Genomic DNA, 25761 nt, shown 5'->3' with positions numbered 1-25761 from the left:
GCCTCATGAAATTGAGGTTTAACATTGTCTCTAATCCATCCACCCATGGGCCTGTTGTTAAAGTAACATTTTGGGGCGTACAATTACAGGGGCTCCCTGTGCCCACAGTTCCCTTTGCTCCTGTTTGGTTAAATAGGACTGCTCCTGCCGAAGTTAAACTGTCCTGTTTTGTAGACTAAACAAAAACCTGGGAATATGCATGGCTAATATTCCCAGATTAAACCAGGTTCCTCATATATAGAGACATGACACTGCCGCATGCCGCCATTGTCTCAGCTGGTCTCTCTGTCTGACTTTAAATCTACTCTAGACGTATCCATAGTTTGATCTCCCTATACTAAGCGAGCACTACGATGCTCTCTTCTCTCCATTGTACTAAGGGGCCTGTAATGGCAAAATGTGGGATTTTCCCCTCCTCAACAATCCATCATTTTTCTGGAGGAGAGGTGGTTGCATACTTTGTCCGTGCCTCTTACTATTTGGGCACGAAAATGGCAATCACTAAGATAAAGGTGTACCATCTACACACATTTTGTAGAATCACCAATAGAAGAGCCATCACCTGTGTGAAAATTCTTGGAGTGGTCTTGAGACCTAAAGGGGAACCATGAGTTGATACTGCTCATACTGGACTGTGAACCATAAAATCCTTTAGACCTATGAATGAGGATGTGCCGATAGGCATTTTCAAAATCAAAAAAGGCCTTGAAATCCTTGGGTGGTGCAAAAGGGAGGCTCTTCTTTAGGAATTCATATTGATATATACACATGAACAGTAAGTCAACTAAGATTTTGGAAGTCTATTTTCAGTGTGAAGCTGCCAGAATGTTTCTTCACTCTAAAGACATCAAATGTATGTCCCTTCTCAATGTGTAAATGGTATCATCCTATTCTGGTCTAAACAAAATTATGGTTCCAAGATAGCACAGCCACATGTTTCCTTTTATTCCTTGGAAACACAGGGTGCAGCACTTCAAAGTGTGAAGTAGAATTGCTTCACATTTCCCTTAGTTCAGATCTGTCACAACACTGCTGTGGGTCTGACATTGTTTTCTTAAAGATTTGCAATCCTTTGTTGATGTCTTAAAGGTTTTAGTCATCATCCCCTCCAGCTGAAGTCCAAACAGCATACTAGATAAGTGAAGCTTCACAAATGTTGACCTTGTTGCATCCTCATCCTTCCAGTTTCTCTTATGTATATGGTGGCTTGTATTACTGACTAGAACTTTTAGGTTAGAAGGTCAAGAGAGACACTGGATACGAATGTAATGTGCATCTCAATCCTTGATAGAAACACTACAAAAATTCTTCTGTTTCTTGATGGTCTTGTGCAGCCTTTGAAAAATCTTTTCAAGGATCTGGCAGGTGTAAATATGATAGACTGGTTGTTTCAGTTCCCAATTCAAGCCTGCATGAGTGTTCTTTAGGACTCAATCAAGCTTACAGTCTCTTGTTTCTGAAGTACTTATGTATTCAACCTTTCTGATGAGGCTATACACAGGAGAATCAACCTGCACTACTGATCCATCTCCATTTCTGTTTGCTCTAAATCGTAAAGGTATAACAGGAATCAAAGGATCATCAATTGTCCAGAACTTTCCATTATTGATGAACATGATTGTTAATAATTAGGTGCATAAGCAGCCTCAGATTAATTTATCTGTGAAACGGGCAACATTAACCATCACTGTTTCTCTGACAGTTTCTCCCTCTGGAAGACACAAAACCACTTTGAGATAGATTACATTTCCTCCATAAACTCCTATAAAAAAATTGATCTATTTGCATCCTCCAGGGCAGACTTTTTCTTACAGCAGATGTAGCAGAAGAAGATAATAATAAATCATACTTACTATACTCATATTGCACACTTACACCACCTATCTGTTCCCTAGACACTGATAACATTAATTAGTATCAAACTCAATAGTGAACGTTTTTTCAAGCACAGAAGAATGAAAAGCTAAGGTGCTAATCAGTCCTCACACCTGTGACCATTAGGCTAGGCACAGATCTCTAAAATAGATGCATTCATCCACTGAGCTACCTTACCAACTTCGTGAAGACTCAACTCTTAGTACATTTTATGAGATGTTTTTTTCTACTTATTGTTTGAGGATTCTGACAGGAATTTTAACATGGTCTACTCCACAGACAGAGACCCATATTTAATGCGAAAGGGTGGGAAGGTGAGAGAGTGAAAGATGGATGGGAGGATGGATGTGTAATTAAATGGCGATGTGTGGGTAAGTGAACGGGTGGATGGATAGATGCATGGATGAATGAGTGAAAGGATGGATGTAAGGATTGATGAGTGAAAGAATGGATGAATGAGTGAAAGGGAGGATTTATAGCTGGCTGGAGAAAGGGTAGGCGGATGGATGAGGAAAAGGGTGAATGGATGGATGAGTGAGTGAAACAATGGATATGGTTGGGTGAGTGAAAGGATGGATGGATGAATGTGTGAGGGAAACAGTCAATGAATGGGTGACTGAAAAGGAGGGTGCTACATGCCTGGATAGATGAGTTAAGGGATGGATGTAAGGATGGATGGGTGAAGGGTAGGGAGCATGGATGAATGGATGGATGAGTAAAAGGATGGGTAGATTATGAGAGAAAGGATGGATGGATAGCTGAGTGAAAGGATGGATCGGTGAGTGAAAGGATAAATGGATGGATTGATGAGTGGATGAATGAACTGAGTGAAAGGGTGGATGGATGTGTGCAAGGATAGATGTAAAGATGGATGAATGGAAACATGAATGGGGAAATGAAAGGAAGGGTGGATGGATAGCTGGATGAAAGGGTGGATGGGTGAGTGAAAGGGTGGATTGATGGACAGATGAGGGAATGGGTAGATGGATGAGTAAGTGAAAGGATGGACGGATAAGTGAAAGGGTAAATGCATGGTAAATGGATGAGTGAAAGGATGGATGATGTGCTTAAATGGTGGGTGGATGGATGAGTCAAAGGATGAATGGGTGAACAATAGATGTAAGGACAGATGAGTGAAAGAAGAGAGGAATTAGTGGAAAGGAGGATAGATGAATGGCTGGATGAAATGGTGGACGGATGGATGAGTGAAAGTGTAAATTGATGGACAGATGAGTGAAAGGATGGCTGGATGAGAGAACGGGTGACTGGATGGATGGCTGAGTGAAAGGGTAGATGGAAGAGTGAGTGAAAGGATGGATGGATGAGTGAAAGGGTAAATGGATGGTGAAAGGATGGATGGAGTGAAAGGATGGATAGACGGGTTGAAAGTGGAGTGAAGGATAGAAAGGATGGATGGGGAAACAATAGGTGCAAGGACAGATGAGTGAAAGAATGGATGAACGGAAGGGAGGGAGGATAGATGAATGGCTGGATATAAGGGTGGGCGGATGGATGAGTGAAAGTGTGAATGGATGGTTGGGTGAGTGAGTGAAAGGATGGATGAATGGATCGTTGGATGTGTGAGAGAAATGGTGGATGCATGGCTGAGCGAAAAGGTCGGTGGATAGATGCATGGATGAATGAGTGAAAGGATGGAGGAATGAAAGGGAGGAAAATTGAATAGGTGGATGATGAGTCTATGGTTGGATGAATGGATGAGTGGGTGAACAAGTGGATGAATGGATGAGTGAGTGAAAGGGTGGATGGGTAGAGGCCTGAAAGGTAGGATGGGTGGATGGAGTGAAAGGATGGATGGATGAGTGAAAGGGTGGAATCAACAAGCAAAGGATGGATGGATGAAAGGATGAAAGTATTAAAGTGGGATGGATACGTGAATGGATGAATGACTGAGTGAAAGGATAGATATGTTTGATGGATAGTTTTGGATATAGATGGAAGGACAGATGTGTGGAATGGTGACAGTCTGAATCTTGAATGAAAGACTGAAAAGATGACAGAATGTAAAAGTAGAATGGTGGGTAGTTGGAAGGATGAAAAGAGAAGATAGATGTTTGGATGGAAGAGACAAGCAATCTCTTCTGAGAAGGGTCACAATGACTTGTTTTGCATGCTTGGTGACATAACAATGTTGGTTCCTGGTGGGCGTATTTTAATTTTCTGGCTACTCCTTCGCCTGTGACATTCATTGACACCTAAACCTTGCAGTTGTGTCTACTGTCGATTCTGGTTAGCAGAAAAGAAGAGAGACAGAATCCGAAGTCCTAATGTAAATTATGTCTGTAACAAAACATCTTGCTCTAGCTGTCTATCAATCAATGCAGGCAGGCCAATAGTCTCCTTCAAGAATCCTTGAAGTATCCTTGGCCCACCTTTAAGTAGGGTGTACAGAGCTCAGATGCTCAACTAGACGTAGAATGAAATGTGGTCACTCACAATCACAGTTGAATGCAGATAATATATAAGGATCTTAAATCCAAGCCATGCGTAGCAAAAACAAAAACAGTAACTAGAAATTAAGATATGGTCAAAATTGAAAAGTGGAGAAATATAAAAATAGACCTAACCATTATACAATGAAAGTAAATATTATCTTTGTTATAATTGATGTCAATGAGGCACGTACAAGTCTTTGAGATAATGTAAAAAGTTCAAATCATTATTTAGGTGTCTCATTTGTTTTTTTCCAGTATGGCCCAAAAATGACTAAGAGGAACAAATCAGACAACTGGTGATGGCCGAGAGGAAAAGTGTAAACTTTTGGCTGAGGTTTTCTTCAAATGTAATCCAACCTGGCCTGGGAGTGACAGCTGGCTGTGCACATGGTGGGCTCCACTGCCACTGATCAGTATGACAGTAAGCCGTTTGTGGTGTGGGGGAAAAATAAACAAAAAGCTCCATGAAGGCTGACACAAATGGATGGATAAGGAGGATGCAGAGCCTCTGTATCCACATAATAGCTTTCTCATGGCCAAGACAGTGTTAGAAATGGGGGTCTCTAGTTGGTATAGGTAGGTACCTTCGTCCAAATAGGGACCCTTGCTTCTAGTCAGAGTGAGGGGGATACACTTCTAAAATAACCCCTGCTCACCCCTTTGGTAGCTTGGGATGGAACAGACAGGCTTTTCTCAGAAGCAGTGTGTAAAGCATTTGTGAACACATAGAGTAATACAGTGAATACACTACGAATGGACACCACAGCAGTTAAGAAAAATAAGTAATCTTCATCTAAACCAAACAAGACAAAACAACAAAATCCTACAATACAGTAATAAAAATATGACTTTCAAATGGTAGAAATAATTTGGTTCAAAGCAAATTACAGATGCAACACTTTTCACCCAAAGTACATCGGATGCGTCGCACACTCAAACAAAAAGGGTCACAGGGAAGGTGATTCGTCAGTTCCTGACACTCAGGGAATGTGATGCATTGGTTCCTTACTGCTTTGCAGGTGAGGTGAGGGGATGCGTCGGTTCCTCACCAGAGAGGAGGTGATGCGTTGGTTTCTTACTATGTAGGGAGATGATGTGTTGGTTTCTTACTGCGACAGACTTGCCGCCGCGATACGACGATCCGTGATGATCCTTGGGTTCTTGCAACCGCACAACAGGCCTTGCTTCGGAATTGGTGCACTCGATGCACCGTGCGGTGATTTCTCGAGCCAGGGGCAGGCACTGTGACGATTTCTTTGGCGATGCATCGGAAACAGCTGCAGATGCATCGCGCTTCTCGAAGCAAACAGCCTCCATAGGTCCTAAACAACAGCAGGCACCTCTTAGCAGGTCAGAACTCCCAGCAAGGAAGTTCAGGGGAGCTAGTGGTAAAGTCATTGTGTCCCTGAGACTTCAGAACAGGAGGAAAGCTCAGTTTCGAGCCCTTGGAGATCTTCCTCAAGCAGGGGACACAGCAAACACCAAATTCCTTTCTCCTTTCCTTGGCAGCAAGTAGCCACTGCAGGTCAACCCCAGACAGCAAACAGCACAGAGGCAGTATTCCTCCTCCGCTTCTCCGGCTCTTCTTCTTGGCAAAGGTTCATCTTGATTCCCAGAAGTGATCTAAAAGCCTAGGGTCTGGGCCCCTCTTTTCATACAGTAAATCTCTTTGTTCTCTCCTAGCCCAGCCAAGTCCAAAACATTTCTGGGGGGTACTTTGCAAGTGCCCAACAACCTCCATTGGTAGTGTGAGCCCTGGCTTCAAACACACCACAGGGGGGTAGAGCCATCATTATGGAAGGCAGGCAACACCCTATGCAGGTGCTAGTCCTCCGAACACTCTAAATGCAGACCTAGCCTATTCAGCCTAGTGCTGACTCATCCAGACTCTCTGGAGCCACTGCACATCCCCAGTTCCTGTCACTCCAAAGCCAGAAAGTCTATAAACATCCTAGCAGAGGCACACTGGAAGGCTAAGCAAGAACATACCTACTTTCCAAAAGTGGTATTTTCAAACACAGAATGTAAAAACCACCCTCACTAAAACATGCATTTTAACATTTTGAGTTCAGGCATACTAAACTTTATTTTCCGATCTGGTTCCCAGGGGCAGTTATGCTTATAAGATGTTATAAGCAAACTCCCCATGATATTCTATGGGGACAGATAGCCTTGCAACAGTGAAATATGAAATTGACAGTATTTCACTATCAGGACATGACATACACATCAGGGCATGTCCTACCTTTCACATGCACTGCACCCTGCCCACAGGGGCACTTTGGGCCTATCTTAGGGTTGACTAACATGTAAAAAAAAAAGGGAAGGTTAAGGCCTGGTAAGTGGGTGTACATGCCAAGTCAACATAGCAGTACTAGACTGAACACAGGCTCTGCAATGGCAGACCTGAGTTACATTTACAGGCTACTTAAGTGGGTGGCACAATCAATGCTGCAGGCCCACTAGCAGCATTTGATTTACAGGCCCTGGGTACACACAGTGCACTGTACTAGGGACTGACTAGTAAATCAAATCAGCCAAGTATGGAAACACCAATTCATACATACAATTTACAGTGAGAGCATATGTTTATTTATTTATTTTTGGCATTTGTACAGTGCTCTGTTACCCGTAGGTGTCCTGGCGCTAAGTGTTACTCCTGAGCTAGAGGCAGATTAGGGAATCAGATGGTAAACAGCCATGTCTTTAAAGCTCTTCTAAAGGCCATGAGGTCCGTCATTTTTCTAAGGGCGTGAGGCAAGGTATTCCAAGCTTTGGCTGCGCCCAGCACAAAGCTTCTGCCTCCCCAGCGCGCTCTCCTGATACGAGGCACCGTGATCAACCCCATGTCAGCTGATCTGAGATTTTTAGTCGGACGGTACCAATGAAAGTACCGCCGAAAGAATAAGGGTGCCTTGCCTTGTAAGGACTTGAATACTAGGCATAATGCTTTAAAAAGAATTCTCTTTCGCATTGGGAGCCAATGAAGCTTAACCAGCTCCTGGGACACGGGGACACATTTTGGGATCCCCAAAATGAGTCTAGCAGCCGCATTTTGTAGTACCTGCGATTTATTGAGTACCCCCTGTTGGGCACCAAGAAATAGACTATTGCAATAGTCCAACTTTGCCATGACCACCGTTGTGACCACTGTTTTTCTATCGCTGCCGGGGATGAATGGAAGGATCTTACGGATGTATTTGAGCAGGTAGGCCACCGAGGAAGATAGTGCATTGACCTGGGGACAAAAGGTGAGTTGATCATCGATCAACACCCCCAGGTTTTTCACCTTCGCTACTGGGGTGGGGGCCTTGCCCATCTGGACTGGCCACCTGCTTTGGCTCCAGAAGTTAGTGTTTGAAACAAACACTATAACTTCGGTTTTAGCCGAGTTTAATTTAAGGCAGTTTACTGCCATCCAGTTTCCAACCGCCAGCATACAATCCTGGAAATTCCTTGCTACATCTTCTTCCATCCCTGGTAGTACAGACACCACAATCTGGGTGTCGTCAGCATATGATGCGAGATCAAAACCATATGCCCGGATTACTGGTGCCAATGAGCTAACATAAACGTTAAATAACGTAGGGCTCAAAGACGAGCCCTGAGGAACTCCGCAGGGCAGGATGAAGGGTTTTGACTCATATTCTCCTAAGGCCACACTCTGGACTCTGCCGGACAGGAAGGCTTTAAGTATGTCAAGCGCTTTCCCTTGTACTCCGCAGGCCTTCAGACGGTCGAGTAGGATCCCATGGTGGACCGTATCGAAGGCCGCGGAGAGGTCCAGCAGCACCAGGGCAGCCCTCCCTCCTGCATCGGTCACCGCTCTGATCTCCTCAGTTGTTTTAATGAGGGCGGATTCCGTGCTATGGTAAGGTCTAAAACCATGTTGAGAGGGGTCCAGAGATTGAGTGGCAGCCAGAAAGGAGCTTAGTTGAGTGTTCAGCGCCTTTTCAATTAATTTAGCTGGTAGGGGGAGCCTTGCTATTGGGCGATAGTTATTTGGGTCCCTGATATCCAGGTTAGGTTTTTTTAGTAGGGGCAAAATTGAGGCATGTTTCCAACACGCTGGGAAACCTCCTGTCGCAAGCATTTTGTTAAAAACGGTCACCAGCGATGAAACTATCGGATCTGGGGCCATTTTTATCACAGCCACCGGGCAAGGGTCTGACGGAGCTCCTGATTTTGCCGCTAACAATAGCCGCCTAATTTCTTCACCATTTACTGGCGAAAAACTAACCAGTGCACTTTGGCACTGATCAGCAGTGGTAAAGTGCCCAGAGTCAACACATCAACAGAAACAGAAGGGCTCAAAGCAAAAAAACTGGGGATAATCCCACTGTAAAAGCGAGATCTAACAACAAGGAATGTGGGTTTTGTAAAATGCAAAACTCATCAGTGAGCACAGGTCATGGTAATTCAATCATTAATGAATGAATGTCTCTTTTCCCACCTTTAGTTAAACTTAAGGTTGTTGAGGTCTCAATATGAGGTGCCAATGCCAGCCAGATTATGTCTGCCACCTGGAGTTTCCGATACTGAGGGAACTAGCCACTATCAGGGTGTTAATGGGGAAAAGAAATGGAAGCCTGAAGCCACCCTCCGAAACATGGGGATTTACTAGAGAATCCCTAATTCCAGGTCTGGTTCCCCCAGTAAGTCTTCGCCTCAACCTGTAGGTCTGTTACACTTCAAACTGGGAATTCCAGGATTTAATAATCTGACTCTTAGTGCATTTTATCCATTCGTGTGTTTTCCAAACTCGAGAAGCTACACAAAAAATGCTGTAAATAGAAACAATAAAAAAGCATTGCTCACAGCCTCAGGTGGTAGTAATTCACAATAGTCTTTCTGAGGTTTCCAAACGGTGAGTCATTGCCCAGGGCCAAGAATGGTGGATCTTCCTGGGGTAGACAATTTGGTCTCTCCCAGTCTATGCTTTTAAATGACCCCTTCAGAAGGCTGTGCAGAAAAATGACAAAGACTAAAATAGCACTTGTCCATGATTTAACCTAATTAGTGTCAATCTCCAACTCATGCTGTCTCTGGTAAAGGAGCTTAAAGACCATACCTCTAGGCTTCAGGTTCTTCTGCTACAACCCCCAAGATCAATGAGGTAGCGGCTCCTCCTTTCCCTCTGAACACAGAAAAGATGGCACCTACTGCTTCTAAGCACCTCTTCTCCAGGGCTTCCTTTAACTTTTAGGTCTCACTTGACAGTGCAGTTGTCTGCAAGACCTGTTGTTACCAATTTTTACTAACTCTTCAAATTGTACATTGAGTGAACTTTGGCTCTGCCCAGCATAGTATGTCTCAGTCATCTCATGATACTGGATAATTGGAGTTAGGGGTGGGCAGAACTTGCAAACTTTAACCCAGCAGAATTCTGCGGGGTTATATAAAAACTCTGTGAGATTCCATGGTTTTTCAGCAAAGGACGGAAAATATGCATGTCACCCTGTAATTTAGCGCCAGTAGCTCAAGCAGTGCTGAAAAATCAGCACAAATGGCACCATGCGGTGCACAAGAGTGAGCAGCCATAGAAGTTGAGTTTGCTGACGCTCAAGTCGGAAATCTTCTTGAGCAGCAGCAAATCTACTCGAGAAGCAGCCGTCTAACCACGACCAATCGCAACTGCCCGTATTAGAAAATTAAACTAGGGGGCGTCAAATCTCGCTCGTGATCACCAACTTGCATTTCTGAAGTTTAGCAGGACAAAATTCTGCCATGCGGCGCTTGGCAGAATTTGGCACGAACTCCGCATTACAATAGTAATGCAGAGTTGCAAAATTCTGTCAATTTCGTGGCCAGAACTAAACATTCCACCCACCCCTAATTGATGTGTCATCCCATCTCTTTTAGAGTGTTTGCATTAAAATGCATAGGGGACTATTTTACATCTCAAAAAGTCTGTGAATCATCACACAATAAATTAATTATCTCATAAATCAAACTTGGCTGCCTGATGTTACACATATAGACCTCTTTCCTGTGCACACTTAAAGAATACACAAAAATGAAGGTCATATGCTTGGCTTGCCTGTTGACATGGCCAAAGTGATGATATAAGGGTGGCTCTACTTTATGGAAGGATTCATTGTCCTCAGTTCTTATAAATTATAACGGTATTAATGTTTACAATGTACAGCACTCAGCTGGGTTTCAGAATGTAGGTGCAGACATTATGTACCATCAAAGAAATTGTCGCAACACATCATATTCTAATAAGCAAGTGGCAGACACTTTTGCATTGGAGCGTTTGGGAATTTGGTATTCAGACAGAAGATTGATGTTTTTACACAGTCAGCACAGACATAAAAAAACAGCAAACTGACCCTCTAAAGCAAAAGCAGCAAAATAAGAAAGCAAGTGGTTGATGTTTATCAAAGGACAAGTTTCTGTGTACGCGAGACAAAGGACCTGCACCCACTCCAGGGGATATCCTCGATGGCGGCTGTCCTGGGATTACTGGGATCATGGAGAAGATCCTGTTCCTAGGAGGATATATTGCAGAAACATTATCTACAGGAAAGTGTCTATCTGAAGTGTAAACTTCCATGAAACAGATTCCTGCAGGTGTTACTTTTTCACTACATTGACACCAAGAATCTACACTGTCTTCAATGTATCATAGGTTATATCTAAATGTGCTTTAACATGCCTTTAGATGTTGAATTTGTATTACAATGCTGTTAAATAGTTCACTGCCAAGGAGTACTGCTATCAAATAAAAAAAAATCCTTCTGACTGGACAGCCAACTGCGCCTCAAGAGCCATATTTGATTTAATGAGATTGTATGTGCGCCAATGAAAAAGCACTTTTATAGGTGCTCACAAAATGACTGCAACCTGTCCTGCCCTGACCATTGCGACCAAATGAATATAACACAAAGAGCACACATTATTTGAAGCTCACTTGAAAACCCTACATTCATCTGCCCTGCTGTGACTGAATCAGTTCATGTTTAGAACCAGTGTCGGGTGCTCCCATCCTCCCGCACAAAGCCACGGCTTACATTCAATTACATTTAAAATACCCGCAATCGGCCTACGGGGAGGAGGACAATAGTATCTCACATTAATACAAGCTTTCCCCAGGCAGATGAATCAGCTTCATTACCAGTGGGTTAGTCCCTCTGCTCGCCCCTTATGTTTGGCTACCAAATCAAAAATCAATCAGAGCCTGGTTAGAAGTGGGCCCCACCGACAATGGCACTGAACCATGAAGAGAAAGTCTCCCAGTGAATGTTAACACGGAATACATTTGAATAGAAAATTGATAGAATTGACAATGGATAAATGGCAATAGAAAAATCTCCCCTATAGTTTACATCCCTGATCCACTTGCATTAAAAGACACTGTGGACTACTTTGGTTCGACCAGGTTTGGCTATTATGCATCCTCTCTTTTATGTTACAACCACAGCCAAGTGTCGGGCGCATAATTAGGGCTCCATTTTAGTAGTCTCCCAAGTAGGACAAATGATGTTACACATGATGGCCGACCGGGCATCATTAGCATTGTTTTATTGTCATCCATAAAGTCTCTTGGATTTCAATAATGAGACACTATTGAAACCCAGGATGTAACTTTTGCATTTTAATGACGTTTTCTGTGCCGCTCATTGGTAGCCCGCGCGCAGTATATATATATCAAAGCGTGGCGAAATGTAAGAAAATGTAAAGGTCAAAAACATGTTTCTATTAAGGAAAATGCATGATAATGACATAATTTTTTCAGCTCATCAGGTTCTTTTCTAAGTGCCTGTGTTATTGCCAGGTCAGCGGCGGATAACAAAGCCACGCTTGCTGCATGCCGCTTCATTAGCCTGCCCTGCAAGCCCTCACCTCCAGACCCTTCACTAATCGGTTGGCCAGTTCAATGGTCTTGTTAGTTCTATTCACTTCCTCCTGACATCGGATTTTCTCAGCTGTGGCTCTCTCGAAGGCCGTTGTTAAGGCAGCAAGGCTGGTGTCCAGTTCCTTTAAACAAAAAAAAGCCACAAATCAGCTTTGAAGAGGATGAGAGAACGTACAAATGTTACTGATGTATTTTTTTCCTATGGTTGAATGTTAAAATACATAGCGCGCTGAGCATGAAATCCCTACTGTTTTCCCACGTCTCTCAATCAGAAATTACAGAAGCAAAATGGCAGCACATTTACAGCCGATGGTGCAATCGTTCATGTTTGTTCCGAGCAGCATTTCAGAAATCAACATTTACAATCCTTGCAGGGGGTTGGAAGAAGGGGATCGACAGGGTTAGCAAAGCTCACTTTCATAAAAAAATAAATATTAAAGGGAAAATGTCTGAAACATGAGGATTTAAGACGTACTGTCAGATCATATTGTTACATTCCATTAAAGTTTATTACTGTCTTAATGCGCAGAATGTAAAACACATTTAATAGTCACATCTTAACTTTTATCTAAGTGATGTGATAAATGACTAGTTGGGTGTACCATTCCTTGTCTCCCCCCTCAGATTTGTTTGAAAATGGCCTGCCCCTTTCAGACACGGCTTGCATATTATTGTGATTACTGTGAAATAAAGATACGCATAAGCGGGTAGGTCTTGCTTTTTTACGGTAATGCCCTTTACAAAACAAGGAGAGCCCGGCTGCAGCTTCGGTGCCACACTGATCGAAGAGCGTCACGTCACTAGAGCACTTGCTGCCCAGGTCAGGCATACAGATCAGATTTAATTGTGCAACACCTTATTGCTGGTGCACGTCAATCAGACCCTCTGAATTGAGAAAAATTTGCTCTGTTCATTCTCCTAAATGATGTATCCAATTAAACTTGTTAGAATTCATGATCTTCAGTCAAGGTTAAATGAAAGTAGTTACTCCTGTCAGCTAGGTGATTAAATACTGCAGACATCAGGAACATTTATGTGCAAAATTAAAATTTTGGTCTAAAGCATGAATCTTTATGCATGCCAGTTAATTATCTTACAGTTCTTCCACTTATTAAATGCCCACAGCATTTCTTCTTAATCATCAGCTTTCTTTCAAAACTTATTTCATAACCCACGTGAAGCTAGATTTGAATGTTTCAATGAAATGACATGGCAAGGAAAATGTACTCTTTTCAGGCTTTCTACTGTTGCTATGATACAGAAGATATTAATTATTAACCTGGGATTTCGATTACCGCGAAAAAAACTATTTTTGCAAAGCGTTATGGCTGATATCGAGTTCATTTGATAAGATTTCTTTGCTTTGTGGCTGGTAATGAATTCCTCTGTGCCAATTTTTAACTCTTCTTTCACAATTTCATGTTCCCAAATTGAATTATATTTTCCAGGTAACTGGATCTGTACACTGAAGCAGTGGATGATGCGGTCTTTAATACAATTTATTGGTCGGTAAGGCCCAAGACACTCTGGGAACAGAATGCTTTGGAGGGTTATGGAGCGCGTGCTGCTAGCTTAGAAAAATACAACAGAGTTCTTATAGTCACTTCCAGATCTGGTGAACTCAGCGTAGGAAATGCTCTCCAAGTGCTCTTGTTGCTGAGAGCTTACCACTGGTCCTCTCTAAATGGACGATTAAACAGGAAGCAGCACTGAGGGTAAAGAGCAGTGACTCATTGGGTTCTTAGGGTTGACCACTTGTCCCAATCTGAGCCCCTCAACAGCCTTCTTCTGGGTGCTTCATGATCCCTGAGCTCGAACCAGACCAGGGCCAGGGGTACCAAAGGCAGCCATGGTAGGGGCTCTGTGAAGAGCCTTGTCTTCTATTACTTGACGTATTTAAGAACTGAGTAGAAGGCTCTGATAAGCAAGAGCAGGTTGTTCCAGGTTTTAGGAGTGAGGTAGGAGAAGGCATGACTCCCAGATCTGGATCTGCGTATGCGGGGTCAGGGGGTCATGATTAGGAGTCCGGCTGACACCATTCTAGTTTGGGCCCAGCCATATGCAAACCAGCCTTGACCCTGGCTCCTCATGGGAACAAGCCAGGTCAGGTCCTCCCTGGGCCAGAAACCAGCATCCTAGGATCAGTTTTGGGGTATCACCCCTTATCAGCCAGGATAGCCTGAATCCAGTGGCATGGTGGGCACGGGCCCTATATCTCTGCATACCTGTCACACTCGGGGTGACACATGCAAAAAGACACAATTGATGAATGGAACGCTGAACAATGTTAAACACTCACCCCAGTCAGAGATCTGAGCCTCAATCCATTGGTTTTTTTGCTCACACGCCATTCCAGTTTGGACCTGGCTATTTGCAAACCAGTCTTAACCCTGCTCCTCATGGGAGCAGTCCAGCCTAAACTACCAGGCCAGGTCCTACCTGGACTGGACACAAGCATCCTAGAACCGGTTTCGGGGTATCACCCCCCATCAGCCAGGATAGCCTGAATCCAGTGGCATGGCAAGCATGGTAACAGGACCAATGTCTGGGCATACCCCTCCCACTCGGGTGACAAATGCAAAAAGAACAATTGATGGACGAAATGCTGAATACTGAGTGTATGGACTGCATAGTTGCTGCAGTTTCTTGAGTGATGATGGTAGTCCAGGTGGTCAGGGTGGTACTCTGCCTGTTGGTAGAGAGGGTGTAAGGATCCGTTTGGGGGTCAATGTTTTCATAGATGCTGGTGATCTTGCTGCTGAAAAATAGAGACACCTGTATGAGAAGGTCCTGAGAGGGGGTTACTATGGTGGAGCCTGCTGCTGGAGAGATGAGGTCTCTCACTATGGCAAAGATTTCTTTGCCGCTGTTTGTACTGCTTTCGACACTGTCAGTGAGCGCAGAACATTTGGTGGCTCAGATTTGATTATGGTAGTGTCTGAGTGCAGAGTCGTAGGTGCTCTCCTTGGAGTCATTCTGACTTTGTACCCATTCGTGTTCAAGTTGCTTGTAGTGGCATTTGGTGAGCATGAACTCTTTCTGTACTATCTTGCTATAGTCTGGTTCTCATAGATTTGTTGGCTTTGAGAGAAGCCAGGGTATCTGCTCAGGTAGTGATCCAGGTGTTGACGTTGGAGTTGGATTTGGGGAGGTTGTTGTTGTGTCAAGGCCAGTGGTGTACCAGTTCAGATGAGCAGGATACTTTCGAGATCAAGTCCCGCTGTGAAGATTTGGTGATAGTGTTTCTTCAGTGGAGTGAAATGGTTATGCTGAAGTTAATGAGGATGTTGGGGAATCAGGGAGGGAGGATTGCTGTGCCAATGACAGGGGTGGAGAAATGGAATCAATCAGGTTTTGGTCAGGAAGAGCAGGTTTGGTGAGCTATCATGCACAGTACTTAATTTGTAAAAGAATGAGTGCTGGAGCCCAAAGCCCTGCTCAGAAGCCTGCAGTCAGCACTATTAAATGTCTGCATACTACATACTGAGGCTGCATAGTGTTGATTTTGCCTCAGGCATCCTTAATCCACTACCAGACACTTTATCTCACCATTGTGGGTCCCTGCTTTCCTCTTTTGCACCCATCTTCTATGTCGTTTCTGGCCCTAAAAAATTGATTGATGGTAGGCCCCACTAACAACCGCCGGTTCAATAAGCACTCGTCATATAGCAGATCCCAAATTTTGGAGGTGTTTTTAATGAGTGAATGACTGTGAGAAGTGTACTGGGCAGGGAAGGGTGTGGTGTAGTGGGGGTCAGGAGTGTGTGGCCATATGTGTTGAGTTAGTTGGATGTTTGAGGTGTGTGGGGGAATGAGATGGGTACTGAAGGGTGCATGTGAAATGGAAGATATCGCAGGAGAACACACCTGCAGTGTTGGGCAGTAAAGAGTGTTTAGTGAGTGAGCGACTTTTGACGAGAATTCAGGACAGGGAATGTTGCGGTGTAGTGTGTGTTATGGGTGTGTCTGTGTGTGTTGGGTTATTTAGATGTGTGAGGTGCATGGGGGAGTGAGGTGGGTGCTGGAGGGTGCATGTGAAATTGAAGATGGTGCAGGAGAGCACACCTGTATGGTTGGACGGCAAAGCATGTTTAGTGAGTGAGCGACTGTTCAGGAGCATGCAGGACAGGGAAGAGTGCAGTGTAGTGGGTATTGGGGGTGTGGCCTTGTGTGTTGAGTTAGTTAGATGAGTGTGGTGCATTTGGGAGTGAGGTGGCTGCTGGAAGGAACTTGTGAAAAGGAATATGGCACAGGAGAACGCTCCTACATTGTTGGGCAGCAAGACACTGCAGCAGCACTGGGAGATGCGACTGGGGTTCAGGGTGTGAAAGGTTGCTGTGGAATAGCGAAGAGGGCGGATGTGGTTAGGAGAAGGACCAGCGGTGTGAATGGGCGTGTCTCTGAAGAACCTTTGCTGTGCCAGCGATACATCCATGCTGCAGTCTCCTTTAAGTGAAGTGAAGACCATGATGTCTTTTCCTGTGCAGATGGATGATGATGGGAAACCCAGTGATGTCACTTCCTATGAAGATGGATAATGGGAATTCCGGTGATGTCACTTCGTGTTGGTGATGGAAAATGTGCCCTCTTGCTTGGCTTCTTCTTTTAAAGACAAGTTTACAGGAACCAGTGATGTCACTTCCTGTTCATATGGATAATGGGAAATCCAGTGATGACAGTTCCATCATAGATAAATGATGCCTCCCCGTGTTCCATGAACGAAGTGTCTGAGTTTGAATGTATACAATAGAGTTGTTGGGGAATTAAACTGATGTGACGAGTTCCATGTGGGAAATGTATGTGTTATGCCCTGCTGATCAACACCATTGAATACACCATATTGTTGATCTGCCACCTCACCCTGTAAATTTCTTTTTCCCTTTAGCACATGGTAAACATCTTTATCAGAACTCTAAATCTTCCAAGCATGTGACAAGGAAGCTTCTAAAATGAATACACATACTTAACTTGCACCCTTAATAAAGAAAAGTCCTGACTGTATTACCTAAAATACAATTCTTATTTTTAAATGCTGCTCTTTTCCAGCCTAAAATTCAGTTCTTCGTGATGCCTTTCAATGGATCTAATACCTGTCTGTTTTCTTATTAAACAAGGTCTGCCTAAGCTTTTTAACTTTTAAAATATTTGAAAATTGTGAGCCAGCATTAAAGTGTTTTTGTAACCCTCACTTCAGTTTCTTTTATCTAGCTTCCTGTCAGAGGCTGTATGTGCGAAGGAACCCCCAAATACACGCAAATTAACAACTTACACCATACCCTCAATGAGAGATAATAACTGGTTAATCAATGAGATTGAAACTGTCACACCTTACAAAACAATCCAAAATAGAAAAATGGAGAACCCTTAAAAGCTAGGAAGGGAAATCAATTAGAAGAATACAAACCTTACCAAATGAAACGTGGATATGTCCAATGTAATAGACAAATATCACCTAAGCTAGACTAGAGGAGGGAGAATTTAGGTCACCCTGTGTGTTAGAAATGGCATTCCTGCTTGGCTGAGGTACTCACCCAGGCCAGGCAAGAACCACCACTCTAGTCAGGGTAAGCTTAATACACAGTAAGATAACCTGCGCTCACCCTCTGGTAGCTTGGCACAGAGCATTCAGGCTTATCCACAAAGGCAATGTGTTAAGTATTTAGGCAACACACACATACACACACACACGGTAACACAATGAATACACCACAAAAAGACTCCACACAAGTTTAAAAATATAGAGAATATTTATCCGAGCAAAATGAGACCAAAACGAAAAAAAAAACAATCTGCCCAAGCATTAGAAGACATGCACCTGGGACACTATTGCTACTAATCTCTCCTGCCACACCGCCTGTGACACGCAATACCACCTTTTGGGTGCCTCATACACCGGAAGGCACAGTGAGGTTTTGCTTGTTTCCTTCCTCTGCCAGTATATTTAACTGAGGGACGCCTGACCATAAATATCAGGGTCATGCTTCAGTGCTGCATTCTGGGGTGTCACCTCAGGGGAAAGGAGGAGGAGGAGCCAGGATCCAACTTGGCTGCTCGGAGCCTCTGTTCCGCTGAAGCCCCGCTTTCATCAACTAAGTGAGGCGCTTAATTCCCCACCCAAACAACAGTTTCAACCATCTCCGGACATCGGATTGTCGGGAGCGCCTGGCGCTGTGGCCGCCGTTCCAACCGGTCGTAGCAACACAAGGATACTGGCGAAAATCTCACCTGGCGTTTTAACCTCAAGATGGCGCCTGAGAAGGAACGGGCCTGCTTTTTGAATGACTCAAAGCAGATCCATGGGAACTTTTACCAAACTACCTACCCCCTACCCCACCCCTCTCTACTCCTCTCCACTTTCCTGCTACTGACCCCTGCCCTCACCTGTCCTGGCCCTAGTCCCCACCCTGTTTACCTGTGAATTCTCCCTCGTCATTTGAGATCTAGCTATTTTGTCTGATGCCCGATGGAGCTACCTGGTTTAGCTATAGGGGAGACAGGTCGGGGATTTCCTCCTTGGACGTCACCTACCCAGTCGATCTTTAGCCAGACTTCCTTTCGTCTCTCCTGTCGTCTCTTCCCACATCCTCCCTCTATTTATGTCTCTCCTTCTCTCCTCTCTCAATGTATTGAGACTGAACTATTTTGTCTGATGCCCGATGGAGCTACCTGGTTTAGCTATAGGGGAGATGGGCCGTGGACTCCCTCCTTGGTCGTCACCTACCCAGTCGGCCTTTAGACAGACTTCATTTCGTCTCTCCTTGTTGTCTCTTCCCCTATCCTCCCTTTCTCACCTTCCCTGTCCCCTCCCCTCTACGCTCCATTTATTTTGCCCTCCATGTCCCGCACCGGCAAAGATGCTTGAGGCACATCTGAACAAGCATCTTGCGGTTTTTGTGGAATGCTCGGGCTGCTTGGACTCTTCTCAGCACGGATTCAGGAGGGAACATAGCACCGAGTCGGCCCTCACCATTGTGCTTGACAACATCCGTAGGACAGTGGATAGGGGCCAGACCACCCTCCTGGTCCTTTTGGATCTGACCGCGGCCTTTGACACCCTCTCCCCCTCAGTACTTACATCTCGCCTGAGGGACGTGGGGGTGGGGGGGCAGCTTTGGATCTACTGACCTCCTTCCTTGCTGGGAGGGAGCAAAGAGTCAAACTGGGTGAGTTCCTATCTCCATCCCGACCTGTGCTATGTGGGGTCCCTCAAGGGTCGGCTCTTAGCCCGACCCTGTTTAATATCTATGTGACCCCACTGGCCAGACTCATAAGATCTTTCGGGATGGAGGTAGTTTCCTATGCTGACGACACCCAAATTCTCGTCTCTCTCTCCCATTCAGACGTGCAGACCGCCTCCAAGTTTAGATCTTGTATGGAGGCGGTTGGTACTGGATGATTCAGAACTCTCTTAAACTGAATGGGGAGAAGACGGAGGTGATGGTGTTCGGAGGGAACAATAACATCTGGTCAGCCAGCTGGTGGCCCAATTCGCTTGGAGCATGCCCTTCCCCCACAACATCTGCCAAGAATTTGGGGGTGATGATAGACCCAGCCCTGGATATGAATGGACAGGTGAGCAGAACCAGCTCCACCTGTTGGGGCCTAATCCACACCTTGCGAAGGATTAGGAAATATCTTTCGTTACAATCCAGAAAACAGGTAGCTGTGGCATTAATAGGCTCACGGCTAGACTACTGTAACGCGCTGTATGCGGGGATAAAAAAGAGCCTCCTGCAGCGCTTACAGGTGGTTCAAAATGCCACAGCAAGATTTGTTTTGGATGTTCCCAGACGTACTTCGGCTACGTTAGCCAGGAAAACACTGCACTGGCTTCCGGTAGAACACCGAGTACGGTTCAAGGTCTTGTGTATGACATACAGAGTCATCACAAAAAACAGTGACTCGGGAATAAGCTCCATCATCTCCAACTATATCCCTGGAAGGAACTTGCGTTCCTCCGGGAAACTGCTTCTGTCAGCCCCTCGCATAAGAAGAGCCAAATGGGGTGGCAGGGCCTTCTCCACCCTTGCCCCTAAATGGTGGAACGAACTCCCTTTGGATCTCAGGTCCCTGCCCTCGTTGCAGACATTTCGTAGTGCACTTAAAACTCGCCTCTTCCTGCAAGCTTATGTGTAATGGTTGAATGGTTCTACTTTCTGATTTTATGGTTAGGCGCCTTGATACCTTCGGGTTATTGTTTTTGCGCGTTATAAATTATTTTCAATCAATCAATCATGTTCTTTAAATGTTTCCCATTGAGATCTAGCTATTTGGCCAAAGCCCGGTGGAGCTACCTGATAGCTATAGAGGAGTTGGGTTTTGGGACTTTCCCCTCGACCATCACCTACCCAGCCGGACTTTGGGCAGACTTTCCTTCGTGTTTCTGCCATATCTCCCTCCCACCCCTTTACCCTTACCCCCTTCCCCTCTACAATTCACTTATCTTGTTTTCTATGCTCTTGTAATTGTTTGTCTAGCAACTGATGTAAATTGGAACTGATGTAATCTTGTAATTTTGTGGAAACTCATGTAAAGCGCTCTGATACCTCCGGGTCTAGCCAGCGCTATATAAAACTCTTAAAATAAAAATAAATAAATAAATAAGTAGAGGCCGAGATATGAATTTTTAAAGAGTGAATCAAAAATAGTGCTTAGAAGTCACTATTAGTCAAAAGGTAACTTGAGGTCACAATGGACCGGTGCAAATCCAAAGTTCAAGCCGACCGCGATTGACAGCAGGCAGGCTACAGGACCCAGACAAGTCCGGCTGAAGAAATACCTTGGATAGAGCTTTCGGCGATGTCAAAAGTCTACTGCATCATTGTTGAGATGCACAAAAGGGGTCCCACGTCGTCATCGAGCTCCGTTTAAGTAAATGTAATGTGTTGTTGCCAAGCCACGCCTACTGTCATCATCTAGCCATGCAGGCCGGGGAATCGATGTCGTCAGACAGCCTCTCCATCAGCATTGAAGGGCGATGCAGCGTAATTTCTTACGCATACAATGCAATGCTTAATATTTTGCAGAAATTAGCTGCAGAACCCGCTACTGAGACCCAGAACTTGGAGGGGGCCCCTCAGTAAAGGGTAGGAATTTAAAGAAGGCAGAATCCAGCAGTACCAGCAGAATTGTAGGAAGGCTTTTGTGTCCTTGAGACCACAGAAAACAGGAGGCAAGCCAGCAAGCCCTTGGAGATCACTTGGAGGGAAGGCAGAGCCCAACTCTCCATCCAGCAGAGTCACGGAGCACCAGGCATCAGGGCAACAAGCAGAAAAGCAGTCCTTCCAGAAATGTAGTCCAATTGAGTCCTTTGAGCAGAAAAACAGTCCTTCCAGAAAAGCAGTCCAGATGAGTCCTTTAAGCAGCACAGCACCTTCTGACAGAGGTTCAGTTCAAGATACGGAAGTGTCTGCTTTCAGGTGGTCATGAGACACAGTGGTTATAGCCAAAGGTGCCCTTTATGTAGAGGGTGACTTCAAATGAACTCTCTGAAGTGCACAAGGATCCCTTTCAACTCAGTCCTGTCTGCCAGGATATCTATGGTGGGGGGAGTACATCAGTTCTTTGTGTGTGGACTTTCTATTGAAGTGTAAGAGTCAGCCTCTCCCATTCCTCCTGCCCAGAAAGACCTATGAATGCAGATGAGTATTCAGAATGAAGATGAGCCTCACCTTCCTGTGTTTGTGGCTCTCTAGACAGAATGCACAAAGTGTAGCTGCCACTCAGCCCAGACCTGTATTAGAGACAGGCTGCCAGGCACAAAGAGCAGTAAGTACAGAGAAATGTCCACTTCCTAAAAGTGGCATTTCTAAAACAGTAATGCTAAATCAACCTCAGCCGTAAGGAGGATTTATCATAACCATTTCAAACATATGAAGCATGCAAAAGTTGCACCTCTTGGATCAGGAATTACAGCTTAAAAGTGTATTTAGGAATTCCCAAAGCTGGCCTATGAGAGGAGTAGGCCTCACAGTAGTTGAAAACAAAAATGCTGTTTGTCACTGGATTCAAGCAAGCCGGGCTGAAGACGGCTGTAATGCCAGAAACCTGTCCTCGGAAGCTTGTTTCCAGTCCAGGGAAGGCATCGCTTGGCAGTTCGGGCTGGACTGTTCCCATGAGGCACAGGGTCTGACTGATTTGCATATAGCCATGTCTGAACTGGGGTGGCAGAGTGGGCTAAAGAACGGTGATGGATCAAACCCAGATCTTTTGACTGGGTGTGAGTGTTTGATTGGTTCAGATGCTCCGTCCATCATCACCCCCTTTTGTACCGTTTGTCACTTCCAAGGCATACAAAAATAAAGGTATATGTCCTACCTTTTACTTACATAGCACCCTTCCCATAGGTTACTTATGGCCTACCTTAGGGGTGACATGTATAATAAAAGGGGAGGTTAAGGCTTGTCAAGTAGTCCTACATGCCAAGGCGAAGTGGCATTAAACTGCACACACAGGCACTGCAGTGGCAGGCCTGAGACAGGTTTGAAAGGCTATGTGTGTGGGTGGCACAATGACTGCTGCAGGCCCACTGGTTGTAGGTTATAGTATTCATTCATGTACAGTAACGTTAGTTTAATCTGGAGCTATAGATACAGCCTAGTCTTCCCTAATAGTTTGGTGTGTTTTTTAACTTATTTAACTTTTTTCACTTGGGGTGTGTAAATATAAACAGTGCTGTATCACTTCGAGGAAGCTGAAATAAAATGTATTTAGGATAATATAAATTTCTCCTTGTTTATTTGAACATGTGTATTTTTGAGTGTATATAATTAGATCAGTGTCCCCATTGTATATATGGAAATATGTAAATATGATATGTTTGATTCTTTAGACGGAACCTTGAACGCCCTAGTCCTAATGAGGCCTGGAAATTAGAAAGGCTAAAACGCGTCAACACTTTTGTGGAAGGCACCATTTCAAGATTTTGAATATGTGAATTAAATTCAAAAGGAGCATAAAAATACTAGAGGCTAATGGTTTTTACCTCCCATGCTCCTATTTTCCGTATGGCGACCTTTTTGTAAGGAATGTCTTTGGTTATACATGATTTAGAAGCATCCTTTGGTTAAAATAATAAGGGCGTGGACTCTAAAAAGGTTCAAAGATACATTTGTTGTATATGTATTGATATATTGTGTTGTTTGTATATACATGTATATATGTATAATCTGTGTGTGTATATATATATGTCTTTAAAAAACAGCAAAAGATAACGTATTTTCAATTTTGCAAAAGATGGTTTAATAAATAGAAAAGAAATCTTTTTTGAAAAAAATCTTTTTCTGGGTTACCATTAGTTGAAGAGACTTAAAGAAGCATTGATTTGTTCTGGAAGAGAGTTAACTCAAATAGATAGAGATAATTAATTGTATCTTTATCCTTTAAATGCTTATATTATCTTTCCCTATGTATCATATTTAGTTATTCTTGTATCTCCACCCAGATGCCGTGTGGTTAATTGGGTTCCACCTGTAGTATATCATATTTAGAGTAGAGAGCATGTGCACTTTAGCACTGGTCAGCAGCAAGTGCTCAGAGTCCTAAAGCCAACAAAAACGAGGTCCAAAAAATCGATGGAGGAAGGCAAAAGGTTTGAGGTGACCCTTCAGAGAAAGCCATTTTCGAACAGTGGGTGAAGTAGGAGACTCAGGCAAGGGTGGAGCAGGGAGGAGGCATTTCAGGAAAACACAAGACCGAGTAGGAGACAAATCCCAACATGCAATAATTGGTTTTAGGATATGGGTGTGAAAGTAGTATCAATATTGGTATGCAAGTGAAGAAGAATGGTGTTATATTGAATGGATTTTTAGAAAAAATGACTTTCAACACTGATGCCCAGGATATTGACTGTGCATTGTGAAGGAAAATACTATGATGAATTTCGATTGATTGATAATAAAAAAAGATATATTTAAAGCACGTCATACTCTCTGAGCCTTACATTTTCATGGAGAAATGACTATTTTTATGAATAGAAATTGAATGACAGAAAGGGACATGTTTATTAAGTTTTGGCACAAAGCAGTGCAGTAACCAAAGTTGCATTTCTGCGTTTTGTCACAGAGTGAGAAAAAACACCCCAGCGTTTATTTACAAGTCCCTTGCGCCAATTTTGCGTAACGTTTCCCATGTTAAAAGTGATGCAAAAGTGGCGCAAGGGGCTTGTAAATCTGCTCCCGTATCTACTGAGATGGGAAATCACTTTTCTCTGCCCAGTGCTGGCACACTGTAGGCTGCCAACACACACAAGCATGAACCTACAGTCAGGCTTTTTGTCCGCCCGCTGCTGGCTGCCAGCCTACGCAGTGCACTTCTAGGTGCAATGCAGAGTGGGTGTTAGCCTTAGGTCCTGGCCTACAGCTGTAATCTACACTCAAACTGCTGCGTGTGGGCGGTCACTTATCTTTTTTTTTAGGTTCTGAAGCTTTATTTTGTATTTATTTATGTATGTATGTATTGAAGTATTTATTTATTAAAAGTGGAACAGCATTGATGCTCATTTCGCCTTAACCAAGCACTAGTTCCCAGCATTTTATTTGAAAACACTCATGGTTTTCATCCACCAGTCAATATTGAAATAATAGGAGTCGGAAATCATTGCCTTATACATATTATCCTGAGGATGATCTTGCTTATTAACTAAACGAGAGAAACGTCGATGTAAGTTCAAGAAACAACACATGCAACAGTGAATTAGCACATATGTGATCTGTACAATTCGACATTATCAGATTTTCCCCATTTTTGTTACACTTATGTGCTATGTGATAGAACATGTGGCCCTTCCGATGAAAAAAAAAGAAAATATAAATGCATGAATAATGGTTCTCTTTTTGTATTAAATATTCTTCACATATTTTCCCTTCTCTCTCAAATATTTGCTTTGTGGGTTTTCTCTTCATTAATTTGCTTAGCTGAATGTGTGGCTAACACCTTTCACTATATACTAATGTTCGTAGTGAATAATCTTCTCAATAAGTATCCCCTTGGTAGCACCTAATGGGTTATATTTCATAGTCAAGCTCCCAAGGGTTTATTGGGCCACCCTTCTTTATGAGGGCCTATGCAAATATTGCCAGCACAGTTCCTGCCACCCTGTCTGTAGGGACAGTCCTGGCCTTATACTGAAAGGAGGCCAAGAATCAACTCACAAGGGCTTCTGTGACTTCACCCCCTTCTAATGGGTCCAAGGTGGGTCCCAAATGAGGACTCTGCTTGCCATTGATGTGAACCCACACCTCAAAGTCAATTCAATAAAATGCCTGGGGTAGCAGAAGTGACATCATGCACCCTTTGACCTTAATGGCCTTAGAGTAAATGAAATCATTTGACATTTGCCCCTGAATGTCCCCAGTAAATAGTGTCACATGACCCTACTTATGTAGACAACCACAAATAATAGATATCACTGAAGTTCTATAATAAAAACATGATTAGTATAACACAGACAAATGTCAAGACAAATGGTTCCCTCCTCAAAACTTTTGAAACAAATAGTGTTGAATAGTGGATTGAAGGGGGGCGTGGCTAGCGGCCGTAGGGAATGGTTGCTCTCTGAAGTGGCTCCCCAGC

The 25761-nt window shown here is 43.9% G+C and overlaps 1 protein-coding gene across 1 annotated transcript in view; it reads right to left on the bottom strand.

Annotated features, from left to right (window-relative positions):
• LOC144824202 (dynein axonemal heavy chain 11-like) overlaps positions 1–25761 on the bottom strand; it is a 3356387-nt gene that overhangs the window by 578210 nt on the left and 2752416 nt on the right. The window contains exon 73 of the mRNA XM_078683354.1: positions 12177–12311. Coding sequence (XP_078539480.1) covers positions 12177–12311 — 135 coding nt within the window. The remainder of the gene's footprint in view (positions 1–12176; positions 12312–25761) is intronic.

This window comes from Lissotriton helveticus, chromosome 3_1, assembly GCF_964261635.1.
Source record: "Lissotriton helveticus chromosome 3_1, aLisHel1.1, whole genome shotgun sequence".
Lineage (NCBI taxonomy): Eukaryota > Metazoa > Chordata > Amphibia > Caudata > Salamandridae > Lissotriton > Lissotriton helveticus.
The sequence above is the reverse complement of the archived record's forward strand: the minus strand, read 5'-3'. Positions and strand labels throughout refer to the sequence as shown.